Below are 26,021 nucleotides of genomic sequence, written 5' to 3'. Positions count from 1 at the left end.
TATTCTTATATAGTCATTTATTAACCAGCAGACAATATCTTACATAAATATGAAAAAAAGCAATAACGGAGTATTTTTTTCAATGGTACAAACATACTTTATTGTACAATTAATTTATTGGCAAAAAAAACAATCAGACCACCAAAATAACTTAAAAGAAACTAATGAAAAATGAAAATGGAGCAACAGTTATTTTTGCCTTCGCTCAGCAAGCACCAAAATTGTTAAGAGGAACGAAAAAGTGGTCAAAGATTCCATTCGAATACTAAAACAAATATTTAAATAGTCTTATTTTCCAGTCGTCTCTTTTAAGAGAAGAAATGATTTAAACAAAACTATTTGTTCAGTTGCCATCAGTTTGTACAGTGATTCAGTATGTTTACAACTATATTCATGTACATGAAACATTTCTTAGAAAGGATGGTGAACTCCGCGGCCTCCCAACAGCAAACCAAGTGTCTGCAGTGTCTTCTTGCATTACCATAACATCTTCGATACAAAAGAAAACATGTTTTTTTTTTTATCTAATAATTCCTGTAGCTTCAAGTTTTATTTCCAAAAAATAAAATTAAATAATATATCTATATATAAAAGACAGTTTTTCCTTGATTTTTTTTATCTTATAAAATAAGTCTCAAGATATATTGCCACCTGGTTCTTATGCGTCCCTCCCCCACCCGAAGAAAAAAAAGAGAGAAAAATAGTGAGTGTGAGACCCTTTTGTCTTCGGTCCTCTCCTTTAAAAAGCTAAGTGACCAAATTTAAACTCTCTGCGATCACACCTCTGACCAACCTCTGCATTGGCTCTGTACTCGGGGTGCAGGGTTTTCCTCATCCTGTTTCTATTAGACGTCTGTTTTGAGATTGCTCAGGTGTGTGATGTGTTGCGACCCCCCCCCACCCCCTCCTCCCTCCCTCCCATAAAACCTTCTCAAAAAATACACAGAAAAAGGCGCATTGGTGCTCATGACCTACTACACCCCATACTGTACCTTTTAGAAAAAACAAACAAAAAAATCTCAATACTGTACAGTAGCTCAGGAGTACTTTGTAGTTTTTTTTTTTCATTTTTGTAGTTTTTTTTTTTTGTTGTTGTTGTCATTTTGTTACAGATACAGCAAATACCAAATCATACGAGAAGGGAAAACAGGCAGCAGGAAGAACTTCTCTGCTCATTAGGAAATTAAACTATGTACAGGTTCTCTTTCTAAACACATCTCCAACTTGCGTTACAAAGAAGAGTATCCGAGTCCACCGTTTCTTACATTTTTGTACAGTGCTGACGTGAAGTCATTTATGTGGCTGAAAAGCAGTCATTAGAAAAACAAAGGAGCAGAAAGAAAAAAGAAAAAAAAAACAGGGAAGGACATTAGAATGAAACCACTGAGGTTGAGGATACAGGCAGGATTTCCGTAAACAAAAACAAAAACTGCAACCCCCGTTTTTCCAATAAGGAAATTAAAAAAAAAAGGACAACTGCCTCCACGTCATAATCCATATACACAAGGCTGTCATATGTACACACAGGCACGCACGCACGCACGCACGCACACACAACCTAAAAACAAGAGCCAGCTTCTTCGCCACCAGGGGGCGCAACATGCCCCACGTTGTTTCTGACATCAACAGTTTATGGCCCATTTTTCAAACGAGGCGGCAAAGTCGGGAGCCGAAGATGAAGATGAAGATGAAGATGGAGGTGGGATTCTTTTTTTTCTCCTTCTCCTTCTAAATATCGTCGGACAAATATAAGCAAAAGCCACAGTCAATATATAACCCACTCTCCTCAACACTGATGAGCTCCTCCATCCATAATCAACTGTGCCCTCCAACCCATCCAATAGAGATTATGTCTATACAAGTGAACTGCTGCAGTCGCTGTAAAAAACAAAAAAAAAAAATCAAAAATAATAAAACTTCTCAGGACGATCACTGCAAAAACCATCCCGAGGAAAGTAGATATGTTGTCGCACGTGTTATGATGCGTTCAGGGGCAGGGGGGGGGGGGGGGGTTGGAAATAAAATATAATTGATCTGCAGAACAGTTACAATTCTGAGTGTTGAAGAGGAAGAAAATAAACAATTAAAAAGGTACATTGTGTCAACTTGCGTTAATTTTTTAGCCGTTATTTAAAATCTTAAAAATATCTGTAAAAAGGCAAAATTCTCAGTCCCCAAAAATATTGTGTCATAGGCTTAAGGAAGAAATATCTTCAACCTGAAACACTGCCCTTCCACCGGTTTTTGTACACAATTGGCAAAAATAGATAGATATATATTAACAAGCAATAACTTACCATTGTCTTAATTTATTCATTTATTGACTTCTAAGATTTATGGTGCATCTCCCATAGGAAGGAAGCCTCAGTTCCTATTTACACATCACAAAAATACTTAAATAAAAAATAAAAACTTCTAAAACCCGAAGCCCAACTGCTGCCTCGCTCCTACTGTTTCTCTTTTATTTTGTGTGTGGCAGTTTGTGGTTGGGTGCCAACTGCACAGCGCTCGGAGGCCTGCAGCCTGGAGTCGAGGCTACATCAGGTCCAGACTGTTGTGGTTCATGTTCGTTCCCAGCTCCTGGCTGCCGCCACCGCCGCTGCCGTTATTCCCACCCAGCATGTCCGACGGCGCCCCCTGGCTGCCGTGCAGCCCCGTCATCCCGCTCAGCTGAGACATGATGGAGTTCTGGTCCGAGCTGAACTGACTGGGGTCCACGGCGCCTCCCGGCGGCGGCTGCTGCTGCTGCTGTGGCGGCAGCTGCGGCGGCGGCGCCATGCTGGGGTGATGCTGCGCGAGGTGGCCCGGGTGAGGCGACCCCGTCGTCTGGTGGGTCTGCGGGGAGATGCGGTGCGGCGAGGGCTGAGTCTGGGAGGAGGGCTGCATGCGCGGGGACGGGCTGGAGTGCGGCTGCGACTGCGGCCGCGGCGAGGGCTGCGGCGAGCGCACCTGGCTGCTGAGCGAGGAGGCGGGGCCCAGGCCCCCCTGGCCCTGCAGGTGGGGCGACTGGGCCAGGGGCTGCTGGGGGCTCATGGGGCTGCTGTGCTGGGCCGGGGAGCCGGCGCCCAGGTGCTGCTGCTGCAGCAGCCTCTGGTGGATGTTCTGGTGCAGCTGCGACACCCCGCCCTGCTGCTGCGGCCCCTGGCCCGGTCCTGGCCCACCTTGGCCCGGCTGAAGCGGGGGTCCTCCGGGGCCCACTGTGCCACCGCCGGGACCTCCGTCTTGGCCGCCCATGGGATTTTGCTGCTGCTGCTGTTGTTGCTGCTGCTGCTGCTGCTGCTGCTGCTGCTGCTGCATCTGGAGCTGATGCTGAAGCCTCTGCTGCAGCGCCGCCGCCACCTGCGACATTGAGTTGGGGTACGGCTGCTGCTGGCCCAGCTGCCCCGGCCCACCAGGTGGACCTCCTTGCTGCTGCGGGGGACCCCCCACGGCTCCACCGCCGGGCTGGGCTTGGGAAGACGGCGGCATTCCTGGCTGTCCGTTGCCAGGCTGCATGAACCCTTGTTGGCTCTGCTGCTGCTGGAACTGCCCGTGATTCCCCATCTGCTGCTGCTGCTGCTGCTGCTGCTGCTGCTGCTGCAGGTGTCTCCTCATCATATCTCTGAACTGTGGAGTCATGTTAGCCATGTTTCCTGGTTGTCCGGCCTGCATCGCCCCCTGCTGTTGCTGCTGTTGCTGCTGTTGCTGCTGCTGCTGCTGCTGCAGTGCAGCCAGCTGCTGTTTCTGTAGACTTCCGGGCAGCATTGGACGCTGCTGCTGCTGCTGCTGCTGCTGCTGTTGCTGCTGTTGTTGTTGCAGCTGCTGAAGCTGAGCCATGGTGGGCATGTTTCCTCCACCAGCGCCTCCCTGCGCCATGTTCATGCCTGGCTGTCCCGCCTGGTTCATGTTGGCCTGCTGTTGTCCGTCCATGTTTGGAAGCTGGTTGGCCCCGGGCCCTACTGCAGGCCCCTGGAGCCTCACACCTCCTGGGCCCCCTTGCTGAGGCCCTCCCGCTCCTCCTCCTGGTCCTACGGCGCCGGGGCCACCCTGACCACCCTGATACCTGGCCGCCCTCTGCCTGATGAACGCCGCCATGAGCGGTGGGTTGGCGCGGAGGATGTGGAGGACCTGCTGCTGCTGGTTGGGCGAGGTGGGCGAGCGCAGCGTCCGCAGGAGGTCCTGCAGCGCGGCCTGCGGCAGGTTTCCAGCAACACCCGCGGCCGCCACCGAAGGGGGAATCCCTCCCGCTCCTCCGGACATCACCGGCATCATGCCGCGGGTTCCCTGCTGCGGATGCTGCTGGTTCATCGGAGGCGGCGGCTGCTGCTGCTGCTGCTGCTGCTGCTGCTGCTGCTGCGCCATGTGACCCATCAGGCCCTGCCTTTGTTGTGGGTTCATGGCTGGCCCACCGGGCCCCCACTGATGGTTCCCTGGGGGAAGCTGCCCGCCGCCTCCCTGCTGGACTTGCTGGAGTTGCTGCTGGACCTGAGGGGGCAGCTGAGACTGGGGGCCGCCCTGCTGCATCCCGGCCAGCATCCCCTGCTGCTGCGGGTCCAACATAGTCCTGCCGACGACTCCCTGAGCCTGCGGGGGCATACCCTGGGCGCCCATGTGGGACATGCCCATCTGTACCGGGGCGTTCTGGTGGTGGGGGTGAGAGGGCATCATGGTCACCTGGCTCAGCCCGCGTGCCTGAACCTGAGCCATCTGCCGCTGGGTCTCTGCGAGGCGCTGGATCTTCAGGGCCGTCTCCACGGCGGCCAGCGGGGGGCCCTGCTGCTGGCCTGGCACCGGCATCGACCCCTGACCTTGACTGGGTTGCTGCTGCTGCTGCTGCTGCTGCTGCGGTGGCGTGGCTGGGCCCAACCCAGGTTTGCCCATTGACTGGTGGAGGGGGGAGGCTGCAGGAGGTCTGGGGTTGTACGGAGGCAAACCAGCAGGATGCTGCTGCTGCTGCTGCTGCTGCTGCTGCTGCTGCTGCTGGAGCTGGAGCTGCTGCAGGTTGGGAGGCGGCTGCTGCTGCTGCTGCTGCAACTGAGGCAACATTTGCTGCTGGGGGGAATTCATCATGCCGACTCCTGGGCCACCGCCCACTTGCTGAAACTGGTGGAGAGGGTGTTGAGGGGGCAGGGCTCCGCACTGCTGCTGTAGCTGCTGTTGCTGCAGCGGACCCATCCCCGCCATGCCGCCCATCCCCACGCCCTGCTGCTGAGGAAGCGCAGCCATGTTGCCCTGGGTGGGTGTCTGCGGAGTCGGGGGCTGGGTGCCGGGCGTGGGCGTCCCCGGACCGCCGGCTCCGTTGTTGGCTCCGGGGGAGGGGAGGCCGTTGCCCCCTGGGGCTCCGCCAGGTGGAGGCTGACCGACGCGCTGCATGCTGGCCATCCTCCTCCGCAGCATCTGCGCCTGCTGCAGCCGATGCTGCAGCTGCTGCTGCCGGAGCTTGTGCTTGATGTTGAGGCAGAAGGGGACGGGGCACTTGTTCTCCTGACAGTGCTTGGCATGGTAGCAGCACAGGGCGATGAGCTGCTTGCAGATGGGGCAGCCGCCGTTGGTTTTCCTCTTGCAGCTCTTGGTGTGCTGCACGACGCGCTTCATCTTCTGGCAGGACGGCAGCGAGCAGTTGGCGTTGCGGCACTGGCAGGCGTGCACCAGCGACTGGATGCAGCGCTGGATGCTGAGGCGGCGGGAGTCTCCGGGGCTCTGAGTGGTGGCGGCGGCCTGGTTGCTGCTCTCGTCGTCCAGGCCCAGGCCCAGCTTCTCCATCTTGTGCTCGTGGCCCTTGGAGTTGTAGCAGGTGATGCAGAGGTCGTAGTCCTGCGGGGGAAACGGAGAGTCAGAGGCATTAGCAGGTTCCGCTCATGCAACGGGCTTTTTTTAACAAGCGCTCAGTCTTGACCTGCGAGAATTCTCACCTCGCAGACTGTGCAGTGGAAGCGGGTTTCCACGTGGTGCTTGCACTCGTTACAGGTGTAGACGAAGCGGTCCTGGCTTTGGTTATGCAACTCCACCAGCATGCACATGGAGCTCCACTTGGAGCGCCGCAGGGAGCTGAACTCCAGGTGCTTGTCGCGCGCCAGCGTCAAGAAAGCGTCGCGGCCGTCCATCAGGTCGCACGCCATCAGCGGATCCGGGTCCTGGATAGGGGGCAAGGCGTTCGCCATGGGGCCGGCAATCAGGCGGATCACAAAGAACACCTGAGGTGTGGAGAAGGAGGGCAGACGAGAGGGGGCGAGGTGCAGTGACCCAGTTAAACATTCTGCCAGCAGAGTAGAAGGAACTCAGTGTCTTGGAACAATTCCACTTTCTTTGCATTTACTTCTTTCAGCCAGTCGTTTGCTGGTAACATCATGCATCATTTCAGCGAAATACCTCTTTGTGTTTTTCCATAGTGGCATAGAGCTTCTGTGAAAGGTCGTTTGAGACATTAGGCATCCCCGGCTTCTTCTTATTGGCACGGCTCAGGCTGCTCTTGTTCTTACTCGTCTTTTTGTTGTTCTTCTTCTTTGCATTTTTGCTGTCACCTTTTGTGTCCTGTGCCGGATAGGAGGGGAAAGAAACATAAAAATAAGCCTCATGAATAACACACACGCCTCTATAAGAGTAGTGAACGAACAAATCTCTAATATGATGCAATATGCCCTTCGAAACATCAAATAATTGCTCCCCCTTTTTCCCAAAAAGCAACACACAGGCAAAGGGCCTTGTTGGGGAACATCCTGGTGTACTGTGGGTATTCTTACATCAATGCTCTCATTGGATGTGCTGTTCTCCTCTCTTTTGCGCTCCTCCTCTTCCTGCTCAAGCTCTTTGATGCTCTCCTCCAGCACATTGGGCCAAAAGTCACCCTCAAAGTACGGCAGCTCCTTGGCACTGGTCAAGCGGTCTTCAGTCGCCTGCTTGAAGATGTCCTTTGGGGGTGGAGAAAAAATAAAGTGAGAATTTTACAAACTACTGTTAAACAATAGTTACAGGGTATATATTCTCACATATTCTGTGTTCATAAAAAATGCTTCATCATTTTGTAACTCATATAAAATACTTGCTACTCCTTTAATGTGTAGAATCCAAGACGAAGGTCTTTACCTTGTAGTCATGCACTATCCGCTCCGCCACCGCTTTGTCCAGCATCTTCTTATACCACTCCTGCAGTCGTTTGGGCTTTGGGATCTTCTGATCGATAGGGTGACAGTGGAAGATGTAGTCGTCCCCCTCGCTGGGTGGGCAGGCCCAGATATGACCGGTGACGTAGCTGATGGGAACGGGAGACGATGCAAAAAGACAGAGAAAGAAAGTAAAATGTTAAACATTTTGCAGGAAAAGATGAAAATGTGAACTGATCATCAAGATTCTGATGAACACTGCATTTGGGAAGCATCACGTACCCCAACTTCCTCACGTACTCCAAGTAGCCAATGAGAATTTCATGGTAGACGGCTGTTCTTAAGGAGCGAGGTCGGAAGAAGTGGACGCTGTCCAGGTAGGAAATGTACACGCGTCTAGATGAAGGAAAAAGAAACTAATTAGTAACATGGTGAGTTTTAAAAATAAACAAATACACACACTGTTGGAATATTGTCGTCATACCTCTGGTTAGGTTGAGGGCAGTCCGATCCATATTCTTGAACATGCATGCCAAAGAAGCAGACCTCTGCTCCGTCAATGTCTTCAAATGCAAACAAGGCTTTTGTTCTGTATGGGAACGACTCTGACATCTCTCCACTGTCCACAAATCTGGAGGAAAATGGTGGCAAAGCAACATGTACAAGATTGAGATCAGACAGTTCAAATGTGCCATACATAATTTGTATCAAATAAGTTCAACAAAGACTTTTGACTTTTTTGACAAACTGACTCTCTCGCCAGTCAATGATTCAAGTCCATTCATTACTTCTTTGGTTTGCTGGGCTCTCTTGTCTTTGTTTTTACCTGGACTTCATTCCTGGTTTCACTTCCACCACCTTGTCAGACACATGTACAACACGGATGGTGACCTCTCCAGCCTCTGGGTGGCTCTGGCGCTTCAGGAAGTCATTGATCCTGGACTCCAGGAAACCGCCCAGCCGCGTCTGAGGCAATCCTGTTTGGGTGGGCAGGCACACAAGGCAATACATTTTTTATTTTGGTTTGACGTCTTCAATGATTCTCAAAAAAAGCAGAGACGAGAAATAACCTAACTGAAACAATACAACAACCCTCAACAGCCAGACAACCATCAGACAAGAGATTAAAACTCTACTGGCCAGTTAAGCTGCCACAGGGGGCTGATTGTGGTCAAGGACTAAGACAACAGACGGCACCTCCAAGTGGACTATAAACAGGTGGGTTGTAACACCACCGGTTCCTCAAACATCTGTTCCAAATGCAGAGGCAACGACTACATGTGAGACATTTTACTCCACTCTGGCAGAAGAAGTCTGCTGATTATTCCAATCTATGTCAAATGGCAAAGAGTGATCTCTGACCACTATCACCCGAAGCTAAAGATGCTTTCTGGGACGTGATGAAGAGGTCCTTACTTTTGGCAGAGTATTTGTTTTCTTTTCTTGTCTTGTTGACCTTCTTCAAGCAGCCCTCGCACGCAAAACTGCAAGAGAACAAGCTCAATCAAAGAAGCGGTCGAGAGAATGGACGGCGACGCCAGCTGAAAAATGTGCTACTCACCCCGAAGGCCAGATTGTGTCATTGTGCAAGACACATATCTGGTGCATCCTGCGCCCACAGTCCATACATTCAACGAGCCTGAGGAGGACAGAAATGGACATAAGCTTGTAGACCCTATTCCTCATTACAAATCCACTGTACTCAATGCAATGATCTGATGCACTTACAGTTCAGGGTCCAGTGTGTCATTCTTCTTCTTCTCAAACTGTTCCTTGTTTATTGACCTGAGGTGAAGAGCAGGGAAAACTCAGTGATATGTTGTCCTACGCATCAGAGACGAGACCATGCGGCGCAGCGTCCTGCGGCTCGCAGAGAACACGTGCAAAGTCCTTCAAGGACAACAACGGAACACGGCAGACGCGTCCGGGGGCGAGGCAGACACTCACGTTTGCGGCTGGGTGGGGTCGTCGCCCAGGGAAACCGTCTCCCCCTGGATCTCGTTGAAACATTTCTCGCAGAAGTGGTACCTGTCAGCAATAAGCCCAAATTTTGGTGAACTACACCGTTCCCCAAAGCACGGTCGGTCACGGACGGCGCACGGGAGGGAGGGCAGTCACCGATCGGTACAGGACATGGGCAGGGTGGGGTGCCACGAGCGGAGCAAGCAGGAAGTGGGAGCGCAGCACAGCAGGAAGTCGTCATCGCAACAGCCAGGCATGATTTTGAGAGGTGTAAAGAGGGGGGGGAGGGGGGGAGGAAGGGGGAAGGATGGGAGGGAGAGTGTTTGGAGGTGCATGGTTGGTCAAGGCAAAAGCAAGCCAATGTTGACAGCACAACCATCGATGGGGAGGGAGGGAGGACAGACAAGTGATGGAGCGGAAACAGGACGAGACAACACACAGCAGAGAGCCAAGGCAAAAGCACTTATTAGAAAATTTGGACATGAGAGGATGAGCAACAGCAACCACCATCACAGTCGGCAAAGCAGGAGCGGAATCAACAAGGAGCTCGGTTTTGGACGGGGAGGAGGGAGAACTGGAGCAGCAGGGGACGTCACGTCGACGTTGAACAAATATGAACAAAGAAGCGCAGAGCTGTGTGTTGGCGCAGTTCATTTAAAAGCCGGCCCCTTTCACGTTCTACGGAGGTTTTTTCAGAAGTGTCATAAACACAAAAATGGGACAGGGTTGAAACACAGGAGACGACCTCGGACTTGGCAGAGCAGTCATCTGACTACAGATCGCTCAAGGGATGTAAGATCTATGTAAAAAAAACAAAAAGCAAAAAAAAGAATCTAATTTTGTTTCTGGCTTCTTTTATTTTAACCAATAGAAATACCACTATCTGTTTTGTGCTGAAGTGCTGAATTTGTCGAAGCACAACAGGAACAAGTATAAAATGTGAGAGGACGTGCCGACGATTAAAAAAAGGCGAGTTATGCGCCACATCGAGGTAAACAACGGGATGTAGAGTAGAAAATCAAATTCATCAGACAGACTTGATATGAGGGGAAATGTCCTAATCAATGAGCACATTTATTCTATGCTGTGGATTACATTTTTTTTAAATGGTGTATTTGTTCATGTGTGGATCCTATGTCAGTAATGACGTTGCTTCCTACCTGTTCTGGTAGCTGAAGTAAGCAGCATCACGGGGGATAGTGCACAGCTGTTTCCCATAGCAGCACAGTGTCTGGGGTGAGAATTCCAGCTGATGGACAGACACAATAAGGGGTTTGTAAACATTTCAGGGCTAAATAACATCATGATGCTGCTAAAGAGTGAATATAAAAAAAGTTATGCTTTTACAAAAAAATGTTAAATTAAGTTAGAACATTTAAAGTAGAACGCGAATGACCAATACTGTTTTTTTCTTTCTTATGAGTTCAGTTAATAAGTGATTCAATGTTTTATTTAAGATAAGATATACGTTTTAAAATGCAAAGAAAATTGCACTTTGTGCTCTAAAGACACAGTATTGGCGTTACTCCTCCAGCCGCTGGAGAGGCAGACATGAAAGAAAAACTTGCACGGCTGAGACAATTTGGGCACCGTTCCTAACAGGGGACGATCACTTTTGTTATTTGCCAAAAATAGGACTTCATGGGATGTGAAACGTGACACGGCACTGGAATGCCAAAGGCCAAATTTAGTTTCCCTGCTGCTGTTTTAAGAACTCGCAGAACTTGTGAGACAATATTTAAACTATTTTTTCTTTGGATGCAAATACAATGAAAATACACAGGTATGTCTACATTAAATTTGGTGCAATTTGATCTCACAAAGCAATTCAAATACAAAGAAAGGCTTTTCTTTAAAAACAAAAAAACAAAAAAACAAAACATCACAGTTCCAATCCTACCTTTCTCCCACAGCAGTAGCCAAGGCTCTGCATGACAGGATCAATTTCTTGCTCAAAGACCTCAGCGAGCTTGGAGCAGTACTTATACACTCGGGATGTTTTGCGATTGTACAGCCAGGCATTGTTGAACATCAGCCAGATGTCATCCACATACTGCCAGGGATCCTGGTACTGACCTGCAGCCAGAGAAATGAATGAAGGGATACGGTCGGTTCAGTAGAGTTCAGTTGAATCCCCTTCAAAACGAGCGGCGCCTTTTTAACAGCCAATGCAGCGATGGTGTAACACTGTCGGTTTAACAGACAAACTTTATTTTTGAACGAGACAAAAACAAGACAAACCCGTGTCTAGCTTCCGCTTGATAGTAGACAGGTCCATGGGGTTTTTTACAATCTCAAAGTAGTCCTGCAATAAAAACAATGAGCATGTGTCAGTGATACACAAAAATATTATCTCTCTCTCTATTTTAAGTTAACTGGAAAAACAGAACAGGGGTACAAACAGAGTACTAGAAACATCGGGTTTCTGTGTGAAACTATACATTCAAAGTATGAAAGTGAGTACATCTGAGAGAAGACACATACAGGTATACACAGTAGCTGTGGATCCACAGGCATCCTGAAAGGCAGTGACTCAGGATCTTGTCTGTATAGAGATTCCAAAGTGGGCATCAAGGCCTGCCGAAGCTCCTCTGGCTTGAAGACTGAGAAGAAATAAAGGTCAAAGAGGAAAAACAGGGTTAAAGAAATAAGAAAAAAAAAAAAAAAAAAAACATGTTGCGGTGCTTTGACTTATACTAGTGGTGAGATTCAACAACACTGAGAGCAAGAAAAGAGTAAAAGTTTCTCCTCACTCTTCTTTTTGGATGGGGCCTGTGTCGTAGCGCTATCTGATGTCTCCTCTTCATCTTTCACTTCCTTTTTTATCTCTGGTTTCCTGTCCTCTGTCTTTATGCCCGCTGTTGGTGTTGCTGTCGACGTCTCCATGGGAACCACTTTGCCGCCCTCTCCAGCGCAGTCTTCCTTCTTCAGCTCCAATTTCACGGGCTTCTCCTCTGTTTTGAGACTACCGAGCTTCCCTCCTTTGGAGCAGCTGCCAGTATCGCTCTCCTCTTCCTCATCCTGCTGTTTGACGTCCATCTTGGAGTCAAGGTTGGCAGCAGAAGTATTAGACGGCGGCTGCTGGGAGGAAGTATCCAGACTGCTGACGGAGGCTGGAGTCATGGCCTGATTGTCGGCTGGAAATGATCCCTTTTGGGAGAGCTGGTGAGAAAAACAAATGCAAAATCAGCTGGATGGAAATAATAGATGACAAAAAGGATGCATTTAAGCAGATACAAATAAAATGGATTGAAAACATTGAGGTTTTGAGTCAAAGAAAGAGGGAAGCTTTAAGCCTAATCACAAATAAGAGAGTATGAGACTAAATTAATCCATATTAATCCACATATCTTGGTCATATATTTAATGTCTTCAGTATGCATCTACAGTGTAGAAAATAGTAAAGATAAAGAAGAAAAAGGTGTGTCCAAACTTCTGACTGGTAGTGTATTTATAGAGAAAATGTTTGTCATTTATTTTGACACACAATTCAAGAATTTCAATCATTTATTTGCTAGACGTGATAAGAGTGTGGCTAGCGGTATTTTTGTGGAATAAATTTGGGTCGCAACTACATGATAAGAAAAATGTGTGTCCAGACACTCCACCAGTTGAGAACCACTGCAACAAAGGCTTCAGTCAACTTACTGGGGTGCGTGGCAGTGTGGCATGTGGCGTTGAGTTGGAGCCCAGTCCAGGGTGAGACGGGGTGGTGGAGCCGGAGGGACCCATGTGCTGCTGCTGCTGGAGGGACTTGTTGGAGCCGGGTCCCTGACTGAGCTGATTCTGCTGGGGGGCGGAGGGTGGAGCTAGCTGGGGGGCGTTGGGCGTGTGAGGCTGAGGGGTTTGGGACCCCGCAATTCGGGGAGGCGTTTGGTGAGGGGTGGGCGATCGACTGTGAGCCGGGGAGGGCGAGCTGCCGCGCATAGATGCCAAGTGAGAGATGGAGTTGGTTTGCTGGTTTGTGTTCGACGGAGTCATGGAGGAAGCCGAGGCCCCTGCTGCTCCACCCCCAACACTATGAGGGCCCATTGGCCCCACTGCAGAGACACTACCAGGACCTCCGACTGAACCAGGCTGAGCCAGCGGACTGGCTACAGGCAGAGAGGGTGGGGTCCCCATCTGTGTCTGTGGACAGGGCAAAATCAATGTATTGATATGCAGTGTGCATGTATAAAGCGTTGTTTTCTGCAGCCATATTTGTAGAGATAGTTTGATCTTTTATATATTTCTTTGCAATAAGTGAAAATGTACGGAAGCACATTGCTGCCACCCAAGAAAAATCAGAGCTCAGTATGTAAGTATGTAACTGTCACGTTTCTACATGAAAATGTTCACGTTATAACAATGAAACTATCATGTTATTTCATGATAAGATCGCTGTTTTTGGTCATTAAGCTAAGTGTTTTAGAATGACCCCCTCAGTATCACGTTATAACGTGAAACTATCACATTATTTCATGATAGTTTCACGTTACAACGTGATACTGAGCCCTGTTTTCTTTCTGGGGTGGCAGTAATGCGCTTCCATAAAAATATCACCTTGAAGACGATTTCAAAGTAAAAGGACTTAGGGCACAAATATTTCCCTGAAAAGGCACAGAAACCTTCCAGAAAGCTTTGCTCCACAGGTGTTTTAGCTCGACATTTGCATTTAAATCTAATAGTAACTGAGCTGCTGCTTCTGAAATCCAAACGCAACCCACCACGATGCTATCATAATGACAACTGTAAGAGAACCTTAGCAGCAACGTACCTGAGCCCCTCCTGTCTGTGCACCAGGTTGGGTCATACCAGGCTGAGCTGGTCCGACTCCTGGACCTGAACCAGGAAATTGTCCCTGGGACAGGTACTGATTCTGAAGCTGATTAACATTGGGCTGTCCCATCCTGGGTCCAACCATTCCCAACTAGAGGCAAAAGAAACAGAAGCCTTTTGAGCAAATTGGCTGAGTGGAATTTTGTAAACCCACAACTAGAGACTTATTCTTTATTTTATTTAAGAAAAAAAAAAAAAAGAGAGAAAAATGGAGTGGAGCACAAACCTGATTTCCAGTGGGCCCCATTTGGAGAGGAGGTGTGGACCTCTGGCCCATAGACTGCATGCCCATCTGATTGAACTGATTCATTCCTGCAACAAAGGACAGTAATTATGACTAAAAACAGAAACGATGCTACAAATGCTCTTTAGCTCTCTAACAATTCCCTTACAAACACAGGACAGAGGTATTATGGTTATTTACCAGGGCCTTGCATCCTGCTGACCATTTGATTTGGTCCAGTTGGTCGCACCATGGATGGTTCAGGCAAGGGGCCATCTATAAGACATAGATAGAAAAAAGAATTCACGCCATTCAAATGACATGCACTGGGCAATTTCCTTAACAGGTATTTGGAGAAGTTTTATCTGTTCAGGTTTTATTTATTTATTTATTTATTTATTTTAAACACATATGTTCCAGCATTGTGGCACTCTCCCGTGTTTTATATTTTGTGTCAAGGTTTTAATGCGCAGCACTTTTTGCATTTTTATTTCTTACGTATTGAGTTTTTCCTTCGTTGTAAAGCACTTTGGATACCTTTTTGGCTATTGGAAAGGGCTATAGAAATAAATTTGAATTGAATTGAATTTGAATTGAAGTCCCCCCCCCCCCCCCCCCACCTTTTTTTAAGATTTTGCGTGGTTTGGTGGTTTGTGATGAATTCTCAATCTGTACAATGAGCGAGATTCAGGCTATTCTACACAGCATTTAAAAATGGGGTTGAGATGAAAACAATACAATATGCGCTGAATACTTACATTTTCTGTCATGCACGAAGAGAAAAACTCATGCATAAACATTATGATACAATTACACCAATGTCTTCAATCTCACCCGAAATGAAGATACCATATTTTAACAAATGAAATTACATAAACATCCCATGCGTAGTAGGTGTGCACAGAGAATCGCTGCTTTAGCCAGGTTTAAGCAAGTTGCATGGACACTCACTGAGAGGCATTCCAGTTGGTGGCTGACCCATGTTGGCAGGTCCGAGGCCGAGGCCCTGCTTCTGGAGCCGGCTCCTCCTCTTCTCCTCCAGCTCCTTCTGGATCTTGTAGATCTTCTCAGCTAGCAAGTGATAGTACTCAGCCTGGCAAAGAGACACAGGTTGAACATTTTACAAACAATTATGGAGACATTGAAATGAAAAGTGTGTGTGTGTGTGTGTGTGTGTGTGTGTGTGTGTGTGTGTGTGTGTGTGTGTGTTTTCAAGAATCTATTTAACTACAAGAAGTCAGCAGCAAAAGGTTGTCGCAGAAAGGTACAAATAATTCCCCTGTTGAGCTAAAGAATCTAACTGGTCAAGACTGAACTGAAGTGCTATGAAACGTACTCTATTGTTGGCCGACTCATACATGTCTCCTTCAACTTTTCTAGCATAGGCCACCAGGTTCTCCATTCGACGGTCTTTGAGAGCAGCAGGATCCGGTGTGGGGAAAATGGCCTGAACACTGTTGAATAAAAAGAAAACATGTCCATGTAAACTGTGTAAGCACTTGACGGCACCTGGCAGGCATTCGAATGAGTTCACATAAGTAGAACAGAGGAATGTTTTTAACGTTAAGAGTCTGATTGCGATTGCAGGCATCAGCATAGTGGAATTCGGTCCATCCAAGAAACTTCAGACAGATCACTGGGGTTGGAGACATGTTACCAAAGACTACATTCCCAACATAGTGAAACTTTTGAAACATCAATTTTGAAGAAACTGCGCATTAGAATATTTTAGGTGACAAGCTTCTATCCGTCATAAATCAAGCGAGTTACTTTAAAATCCAAGACACATGAAACTGAAAAAGATTTTGTAAGACTAAACATGAAAGAATACTCAGTTGCAAAAATACAGCACACGGGCCGTCTCTCTGTTTGCACAAAACAAATGAAAATGCAATGTGATTTGTGTTCTTGGCACTTACAGTTTATGCACCAAGTGGTTCCGTAGGTCCTGCGTGATATCTTCATGCCAGCTTTTCCTCATACCCGTGGCTGAGGGGGGTCCAGCTGTGGGCATGGATCCAATCCCACTGGCATCGCTCAACAGGCTGAAGGAGAGGGCAGGGCATCAATTCAATGATTTACCTCTTCACAGAACAGATGTGGTATTTGGATGCAGAAAAACATCAATGCCGAATATTCTACAATGCTACTGGTCCTTATAATCGGAGCATGAGATGATGTGATGGTATGTAGATTTCTTCTTACCCTTGGCTGTTCACATTGAGGTGCATCATGGTGTCCTGCAGCAAGCTGGCTTGTTGGTTCTGAGCGGTAGCACCCACACCTCCGTTGACACCCATAGCATTTGCACCTTTGCATGGGAAATACATATTAAGTAAGTACTACTCTCCAATATTCATTGAAGACAAAATCACGTGATATCACGTGCACCAAACATTTGGTAAGAAAACACAACTTTTGTTCATTTTAAACAAAAGTTCTGAAGAACACCAGGAAAGCTGAAGCAGAAAATGAACCATGTCTTCTTACTCATGGGGTTCATGGGTCTCATGCCAGCCTGGCCTTGCAGGGCCTGGTTGGACATATTGGGCTGTGGCGTCTGAGTCTGGATCTGGTTGCCCTGGTAGGTGAGGCCCAGGGCTGCATATGCTCTCTCTATGGAGCTGGGGTCGATCTGACTGGGTGGGTTGAGACTGGGAGCAGTTGGTTGGCCCCCAGGTACTGCACCAAGAGAGCCACCAAGACTTGCAGCAGCCCCACCAAGTAGAGCTGTGAAGACATGAAAAACAAGAGACGGATTTTTAAAATACTTATTTTATTTGTGAAAGATCATCAAATAAGAAAACTGAATTTAATTGTACAACTAAGTGCTTTTTTTGTTAGTGTATGACTTTTCCGCACTGGTCCAATGTAATTTTTTTACATTAGCCGTGTTTTTGTCTTTTTACTTGTTGTTTTGTATTTGCTTCTAATGGTAAATGTAGCCTAAAAAGTTCAATATTGCACTTGCTATTACAGGTAAAGAGAGTTTAATTTACAAACAACCATTTTCATTTAAGTTGTTAACTTGTACACAGTTACCACAAATTGCCTTTTAAAGTGTTTACAAAGTCACTCTTCTACAATTAAGTGCTGTGCTTAATTTGCAGATGTGTTTTTTTTTATCAGTATGAACAAAATCTGAAACACAGAAACATTTTTTCTACAGACGGCAGTGCTGGAAAAGATGGCTGGATCGCAGATATTTATATGGGGCATCAATATCAGCCAAAATGATCATATTGGTGCATCCCTATTAATGATACGCCTGTCAAATTTACAACAACAAATTTATAATAACATTTGATTGGGATGAAAAATAAACATATAGATATAGTATGGTTTGGTCAGATACAGACACTCACACTGCGGATTCCTCTTGTCCCCGGCGTTCTTCAGAGGCAGGCAGACAGGACAGTCATGTCGTGTGCAGTTCTTCCAATGGGAGATGATCTGCCTTGATGATGCACAATGGGCGACTAGGGATAAAAGAACACAAGATTTTATTTGAGAGAAAAAAAAAAAAAAAAAAAAAAAAGCACATATATGACTTTTAGTCGACTAATAGTGGTTAAAACTTCATTAGCCAGTCATTTGTTAACCCAGGAAACCAATGTCACCCTGAATCACTCATCCCGAGTTCCACCCTGTTCTGTTCCACTCACCCTGGCAGGACTTGCCAGCCTGGCAGTGAGTCATGTGGTTGAGGACGTTCTTCATGGTCCGGCAGTGGGGTAGGTTACACTGTCGGACCTCGCCGTTTGCCTGCTCCCTCCGTTGGCACTTGTGTGCGTGGAGCAGGAGTACCAGTTGCTGCTGGATCAGCTTGCGCTTCTCAGGGTCCGCTGTGGGTGGTGCGCCTGCAGCAGCAGATGCTGCTGAAACCTGGGCACCAGGACCAACCAGACCTGCTTGATTGTTGGGCACCATCCCTTGGGCGCCCCCCACTGACGCACCCGAAGGACCACCCACACCCGTTTGCGACGGCTGGGATCCCTGGTAATGAAAAATGACATCGATAATGATGATTGGCAAAGCATTAGATTAGTAAGAGAAAACTAGAAAGTGGGCACAAGTAGCTGACGTTAAGACAGAAATAAGAAAATAATCTGTATGTGCAAAAAGCATTTTATTCGTACCATTGTAGCCAATCCCTGCATGGGCTGGTTTTTCTTGTCCACGTTGAACTGGGCCAGGTTGTTGGCCATTGGACTTTTGTTCTGGAGCTGAGGGCCCAGCCCTGCGCCACCTAGCCCTTGATTTCCTTGGCCGGCATATGGAGTTCCAAAAGGTCCTCCTGGGTTCCCCATCATTCCCATCTATTCAGAGAAAAAGGGGGTGGTGTCGGGGGAATCAAGGAGATGCAAAGATTAATATGGCTTACAAACATATGTAATTAAGTATTAAGTTGATAGAAAACAAAATTACATTGGATTCACAGTTTTTCCCGCCAAGGCATTAAATTAAATGTGTTTTCTTAACTAATTTCTTAACTTAATTTCTTAACAGCTACAGTCTACAGAAGGAGACCAAGTTAGCTTAAATTAAGTACTGTATAATTAAATAATTAAAGAAAATCCTCAAACACAAATATCAATTTTACAACCATGCCACTTGCAGGAATATAAAACGGTGATCTCACATGAATAGATTTGCTTTATTCAGAGCTATTTTGCAAGATAGCAGAACTGAATTCAGCAAAGCATAAACACCAGTCTAAAACAGCTCTCAGCAAACACACCATTACATATGGACACATTTATGGAGAATATCTTGATAGAATGAACCATGAAACTAACGATGGACGTGTAAGACGCACTGACAAATACTGTGATGCGGCTGTAATGTGCACAGGGATAACCAATAAAAATTGGGCAAACAAGCCAATGAGTTTTACAATGGTAAATAAAGACAAAGATGTTATCATTTCGGCTGAGAAAATAAGCTTTTCATGGATTCAAGGTTAAGATGGAATACTATTCGCTTCACGCTGCTGCTTTAACAGTATTTATCTCAAATGGTTTTTAATGTGACCATGATATTTTTTTGGGGGGAAAGAGATCATTTTAGATAATTATGGTTGAGTATTATTCTTCCATTAACTGACTGAATCTTGATCACCACCACTGTTCATAACAGCATCAGTCGGCCACTGCATTCAGTGTGTTTACATGCACAGCTCAACATTCGGTTTTGGCGTCTACTCAGACATCTGTTCTGCTCCCGGTTTACGCGCAACTGAGAAAGTGGAATTACTGACAGGAACGTTTCCTCAACACCAGGAGGCGATAAGTCATTTCTGCATGTTACTTCCCACTTTTACCGTTGACATCTTACGTCGCATAATAATAAACAACTGGAGCTGGATGCAACACCGGTGTTAAGTCCCTACTAGACTGGTTTCCAACTGAACTGCTTTCCTTACCGAAGAACTGAAAAGTTAAAAAATTAAAATTAAAAATTAAATTAAATTAAAAAAAAGTTCAAATACATGTTTTTAATTGTTTGGGGTTAAAATGATGAATGTTAAACTTGCCTGTGTGTAATTTAATGTCATTAGCGATATCTGGCCAGAGAAATGCTAGGTTTCATAAACAACTGGTGCGCATGTGTACGCATAAAAGGAGCGAAGAAGAAGAGAACCGTGCGCACAGGTGAGCGGCTAATGAGGGAGCGTGGTGCGGACGTCCGCAGCTGAGCAGAACAGAACAGGTGTGCTGCTAAGATCTGGGAGTTACTGCAAGTTACTTTTCGAGGACCTTTAAGTCCGAATTGCGAATTAAAACGTTTGCCCGCCGTTTGTCGAACTTTAACTCCAGTACTACGCTACTGACGCACTCGCTCACGTTAACTCCGGTACTACGCTACTGACGCACTCGGCAAGCGAGCGAGTGCGTCAGTAGTACGGAGTCGAGCTGCGGTTCGCTAACGCGGCTAACCCCACAAACTTGGCGGGAGACTCGGCCAAACTCCACCGCGAGTGTGCGCCACTGCTCCCGCCACCTTCTGGACAGAGAGCCGCCAGCTGTTGGCATCTCCGCCTCAGGTACTGTCCAGTTGTTTTTTCCTGCTCCATTAGTGACCGCAGAGCTTTGGGTCTCTACAAACCGAAGCAGCGGCATGGACCTGCAATTATTTATTTGATGATAGATTCTGTGTGTGCACCCTGGTTTGATTGCTGACGATTGAGTTGATTTAGAAAAAAAGATTTGTTGTAAACTGAAAACTTGTAAACAACAACAATTCTCCTCATATTTAAGTGAGTAAAATACAAAATGATTGTGAAGTTTGCCTTTGAGTGGGTTTTATTATTTTAAAGGTTTAAAGTCTGAATAGCTATAGCTTGATATATCTCTGCACATGATATTAATTGGATATGGATTGCTGGTTTAAAAGGTCAGGCCTCTTAACTATTTTTAAAAGGTGGTCTCATAGTGTTGTAGTTATTATCTGACTGGCTTGAGGTGTAGAAGAAAGACCCAGGGCCACCTCTGCATATATTAAAGGAAGCTTGGGCTGCGCTGCCGTCAGCAGATTCATCACTTCATCACAAACGTGCATAACACATTACTGGTGATTTTAAAGTCGCAGCCCACATCTACAACATCGAATATGCTTCTGTAAGTGAACACTTTGTACTAATGACATTAAAAAGGAAAGGAAAGAAAATGTTATACACAAATTTAAGTCAAGCTCGACTTAATTTCACTCCAACAAAAAATCAGTGCGTCTACCCACCTGTCCAGCTCTTAGACCCACCAAGACTCTCAGCGAGCACGGCTTTCCTCCGGTATTGGTAAATGACATCAGCGTCCAGATAACATTTTTATTTGGGCCGACCTGAGACAACTGGTTACTCAGCTATCGCATGCTTTTTACTTTCATTGAAATCACCAGTAATATGTTGTGCGTGTATGCAAGTTTGTGACGATCTGCTGAAGGCGGCTGCTGGCAGCTGCAGCTGTTGGGTGAGGAGAGCGGTCGAATTGAAAACCAGTAGGGACATAAAACCAGCGCGATGGATCGTCCTACGGCTTTTTTCATCTCGCACACGACGTACGTGTTGCTCATTGCTCAGACGAGGCACACGCAATCTCCATGCTGTGGTCTACACTTTGTGCCATCGCGACTGACCTGGACCCCTTGTTGTTGGATGTGGGTTCGGAGCACGGATTTGGTTGGTTGTAATGAAATGGTTTTCAGACACGCAATGGAGAGACAATTTCTGAAGGACGTGCACATCATCTGAGAAACTTTGTGGACTTGAGGTGTTTTGAGCCCCAGGAACTAACTACGAGCGCCAATACCCCTCCAGGTGAGAACCGCCATTGTTGCAAATTTCCCCACTGTAGGATTAATAAAGGCTTCTTCTTCTTCTTCTTCTTCTTCCGTATACACTGGCCAGTGGAGCAGAGTACCATGTAGTTGTAAACCAGTTTGGACTGAACATGTCAAGAGTGAAATTTTGTGTACTGCTTCTCTAATGGAATGGTGTCCTCAGTTATGCACTAACTCACAAAAAAAAATCAAACATGGAAGAAGTTTGTGCCACCGGACATCTTGGATGTTTTTGTTCCGTGGGTACAAGCCAAGGAGGGCGGAGCAGGTGCACATCACTGTCTAGTTAAACTCCCAATGAGGCGTAAACACGAAGGAGAAAATCAAATTCCAATCGGATTATCTGGGTGTATTAATCGGAGTTGGAGAACTCCGACACTCGTAGGACGAGCGCATTTACATGCACTTCAGTTGTCCAGTTGTAGTCGGATTAAGCAAATAATTTAAAAAACTATTTCAAGTGTCATGTCAGCGTATTGACTTTTTCTGTTGCTCCTGTAGGGCTGTCAATCATAAGCTTGCCACTTCAAAAGCAAAAAGCTCACACTGTTAAATATACACAGATGCACTCTGTGTTGTAACAGCTATTTTTTTATATAGAAGGGAACAAATTCCTTCCTTGCTGATAGAAAACCTTGCATATGTCACATAAAGGGTGACTCATAACTTATATCATGCAAAATAATCTATAATCAGTTGATTAATAAAGTTCAATGCAAGTCATGATTTCATGGTGACTCAAACCATAAGCTGACAGACAAAGAATGCTACTAAAAGAATGGATTTACACACATTAAAGGGTTTTACAGATTCTTTTTGACTCCATTTTGAACAGGTTTAATGCTGAGCTGTTAATTGGATTTCGCTGGCAATAACATTTTTTATCCTAAAAAAAATTTACTGTGCTATTATGCACATTTAGCAATGTCTTCTACTTCACTGTCAAAACACGGTCGCTTTTAGGAGACAGAGTTTATTAAATGGTTACCCAATAGTCATCAAGTTAATTTGAATTGGGATCCGAGCCATTCAATAAAAAATGCTTTTTATATTGAATTGAGAAGGGGGAGGGGAGACAAACAAACAAACAAAAGTACTCATTACCTTGTTCATTGCTCCAGGTTGCTGACCTCTCATCCCGCCTTGGCCAGGTCCTTGCTGCTGCAACGTCTCAGCCAACAGGTTGCTGTTGCCAGCCACTGCCTGATTCCCAAAGCCCATCCTGGGGGAGCCATTCATCACCTGGTTCCCCATCATGCCTGGCTGCTGCTGTCCGTTATTGCCTTTCTGCTGCACACAGATCATGGCCCTGTTCATGCCACCCAGCATTCCGGCTGCAGCATTTTGCTGCTGCATCATGTTGGCCTGCTGCTGAGGAGAGAGGTGCTGCTGCTGCCCCTGGCCCATTATTTGCGGAGGCCCCTGGCCAGGAGATGCCTTAATGTTCGCCAAGTGTTGCCCCATGGTGGTGGGGCCGCCAGGGCTACCCATGGCTCCCTGATGCCCTTGTTGGGTTGCAGTGGGAGCCCCTGCACGTAAAAGTTCAGACAGCTGCTTGTGCTTGGCCACTGCATCCTGGTTTCCGCCTACACTCCCAGGACCACCTCCAGGGCCAAGCCCGAGACCCATTCCTCCTGGACCGCCGCCACCACCTGACCCCAGCCCTGCAGGTCCTCCTCCCACTGTGTTGTGCAACTGGCTGAGGTCCCCACCATTGATCAGTCCCGTGTCATTGGAGCTGATGAGCTCATCTGGAAGATCGTGCTCCAATTCAAACAGCGAGCCGAAATCTAAAATGGAAACGAAATGGCAAATTAAAAGGAGGAATACAGCGACTAAGTAGACAACATCTCGAGAGGTGGAGAAAATGTCAGTGAACTGGTGGACTCCAAAGTGAATTGTCATGACTGAGTGAAAATACACTTGTTCGTGTAAAATTACAGTTTAAGAAGCAAATTACTAATTTTACAAATATAAAATGGCCAACCATAAAGAGTCCATTCCAAGTTTCTCAAACTGCAGGCTACAGTGATTGAAAGTGATTTCAAGTTGGTCCAGAAATCCTAAATTACATTGCTTCACCGACCACTTTCCCGAGTTACATACTGCAAATCCTAACCAATATAAAATAAAAAATATAATTTCATATATGTCTCTTTGAGTAAGCACTGATGGCCTCAATTCCAGCTTCTGGAAGTGAGGCTATCACTTGTTTACAATCATTGCAAGAATTATGAACCACTTCTGCTTTACAGTTTTGTTCAATTGTCACTAATGAATGCTATTAAAGTAAACGCATGTGAACCACGCGTTACTTGTAAGCTTTTTTAACGTCAACTAAATCAGTCTGATGTAAAAAGAACTCCAATAATATGTCCTCGGTTGTTGTATTTCTCTTCAGATCAACGATGTCTGTGATTATAGCGGGTCACATTTTAACCTGGACGATGCATTTGAACGGGATATGACTTTTTACACCGACCGTTTTCTTGATCCTCGGCCTTAACGTACATCATGCAAGGAAGCGCAAATTAGTGCAACGTCTGAAAACGCCAGTTTGGACAAATCTGACCTCCACAACGAATCCAGCTGGCCACGAGAAAAACGCATCAATGTCCGTCTAAGTCGGCTATTCAGATGTGGGGATAGTATTTGAAGGAAAATATTGTTGATAAATTCACTGCTCGGTTCAAATCGCAGCTGGATATGGCGCTGTCAATGCTCCACAATTTTGCTCGCAGGCCACTATTCCAGCTGCTGTGACAAGCTAACTAGTTAAAACACACACACGCAGACGATGGCAATTTGAGCTTAACAATCGGTCATACCGGTGGGCCTAAATTTAGCTCAAAAAGCTATTCTCACCACCAATGGGAACCTTTGATTTCATTACTAACGGCTAACGTTCGGTGGCATTTGGTCCGAGTTAGGATGGGGCAACAACACACAGTTTCAGCCTGAAAACTCAAATAACAGGACGGGGCTGGTCGTGGTTTAGTGACATTATGGCACAGCGGTGAAATAATAAAAGTTTAGGTGAAGTTGGCTTTACGTTAACGTTTTTCGAATCAGTGCGGTTAAAGTAGCCGTTTTAACACGGGACCGTGCAGTTGGGGAGCCGCATTCGGTTAGCTTTACCAGCGTTAGCTGAGCAGCTACCTCCGGCTAAAATGGCTGTTAGCACAGGAGCTAGCTGGGGAGCTCCTCTTCTTCTTCGCGTCCGAGTCCGACGCACACTCATTAATAGCAAGCTAACGTTAGCAAGCTACGACAAAAACAGAGGAGTAATCCCGCATATTTCCCTCCTTACACGTACACCCAAGCCGCACCAAAATAAACAATTAACCGAGTAAGATCGTCACAAATGAAACGGTAAAATAATACTTGCCATTTCCATCGCTGGCGGAGGCGGAAAGTGCCGGAGAAGAGAGTTTAGGCCTCTTGGCTGAAGGCGGGCCAGAGTCCAGAACGTTCTCGGCCATATTTTTTCGAAATAAAAATATGTAAAGTATCCACAATTGCAGACGTTTTCACGCCGCTAGAAGGTCATTCCTCTTCGCGTCCAATATTGCGACTTTTCCCCCTCCTTTTGGGGTACTAAGAGGGGGAAAGTCCCGTGTACAAATTACTCCTATTTCCCTAGGTTCGCCTCTCGATTTCAGCCTCGGCGTAAATCAACCCCCCTCCTCCCTCCCTCGTCGGATTTTTTGTTCTTTATAAATTTCTGCCAGCGGAGGAGGAGGAGGGGGTCGGTGAAAGTAAAGAGGGGAGACACACGCAGCCGCTTCCCTCTAAACTTGCACAGCCTTTTCGGATGTAAATAAAGTGTTCCTCGGTCTCGGTCCCATGGCTGCATCCGTCAGTTCTACCTCCCTTCCAGCGGAGACTGGATGGGGATCATGTCGGGCAGAATCGGCTTGTTTCCCTGCGAAGTGATGGTGGTTGTTGCTGGTGGCCGAGCGCGAGGGGATGCAAAAAAAATAAAAAATAAAAAATAAAAAAAAAAACAATATTAAACTGACATATCGCAGCACCAGTGGAGGGTCGAAGAAGAATCCGTTTTCGCTGGGGGCTAATATGAAACCGGAAAATTAAACGAATCTCTGTAAAAGTGGAAAGGCTGAAGTCTAAACTTTGGCGTTCTCCGTGAGGTCGCGCACAGATGCACGTTCGGTCGTTTTACGACTGTAGTGAAAAGGAAAACGTTTTGGCAGTGACAAAAGCACAAAGTGATCGTAATTTAATGTACACCTGTAAACTTGGCTCACAAGCACCGATCACTGTATTCCCATCTACCGAGATTATCAGAGGAAACTATTTAAAAAAAAAATAGTTTAAATTTAAGGCCAGACTATAGTTGTTCAGAAGTTTATTTGCTCTCCATCATATTCAAAATGACACTTTTCCCCCCCGTATTTACCATGTTCTCAAGCACATTGCAGCGACACAATCCTCACTCACAGTATGATACTAAAAGCCCAGCAAAAGATGTTCTTCTTGTACCAAAGTAGTCATAACCCTTTACGATACTCCACAAATGTAATAAGATCAGAAATATTTGAGTATTCTTATTGTTCAGGTATACTTCCATATATCTGAAT

At 46.4% G+C, this 26,021-nt stretch overlaps 1 protein-coding gene and 1 long non-coding RNA gene across 5 annotated transcripts; one reads left to right on the top strand and one right to left on the bottom strand.

Annotated features, from left to right (window-relative positions):
• On the bottom strand, window positions 1-25,376 carry ep300a (EP300 lysine acetyltransferase a). Of its 4 annotated transcripts, none has more exons than XM_076034817.1 (31): window positions 24,809-25,376; window positions 22,525-23,210; window positions 18,222-18,401; window positions 17,748-18,078; window positions 17,442-17,561; window positions 16,573-16,812; window positions 16,288-16,393; window positions 16,002-16,127; window positions 15,419-15,536; window positions 15,034-15,175; window positions 14,284-14,358; window positions 14,086-14,171; window positions 13,798-13,950; window positions 12,690-13,169; window positions 11,795-12,203; window positions 11,526-11,644; window positions 11,283-11,346; window positions 10,942-11,117; window positions 10,202-10,290; window positions 9,027-9,137; window positions 8,808-8,864; window positions 8,641-8,718; window positions 8,496-8,563; window positions 7,906-8,056; window positions 7,564-7,710; window positions 7,362-7,475; window positions 7,063-7,228; window positions 6,720-6,887; window positions 6,349-6,510; window positions 5,892-6,173; window positions 1-5,793 (listed from the first exon to the last, which is right to left on the bottom strand). In XM_076034817.1, exons 1-31 carry the CDS (start codon window positions 24,900-24,902, stop codon window positions 2,536-2,538), a joined length of 8,556 nt encoding a protein of 2,851 aa, XP_075890932.1. In that variant the 5' UTR covers window positions 24,903-25,376; the 3' UTR covers window positions 1-2,535. The 4 variants fall into 4 exon arrangements, with proteins under 4 accessions (XP_075890932.1, XP_075890935.1, XP_075890934.1 ...); XM_076034820.1 differs by having other exon boundaries at window positions 9,027-9,107; XM_076034819.1 differs by having other exon boundaries at window positions 17,448-17,561.
• On the top strand, window positions 19,798-22,678 carry LOC142893867 (uncharacterized). Its single transcript, XR_012927757.1, has 3 exons — window positions 19,798-19,928; window positions 19,967-20,128; window positions 22,542-22,678. It is a non-coding gene; the product is annotated as an uncharacterized LOC142893867 (long non-coding RNA).
• Window positions 25,377-26,021: the final 645 nt, after the last annotated feature.

Source organism: Nelusetta ayraudi, unplaced genomic scaffold (genome assembly GCF_046127955.1).
Source record: "Nelusetta ayraudi isolate G7.1 ecotype Tasmania unplaced genomic scaffold, CSIRO-AGI_Nayr_v1 ptg000042l, whole genome shotgun sequence".
Lineage (NCBI taxonomy): Eukaryota > Metazoa > Chordata > Actinopteri > Tetraodontiformes > Monacanthidae > Nelusetta > Nelusetta ayraudi.
The sequence above is the reverse complement of the archived record's forward strand: the minus strand, read 5'-3'. Positions and strand labels throughout refer to the sequence as shown.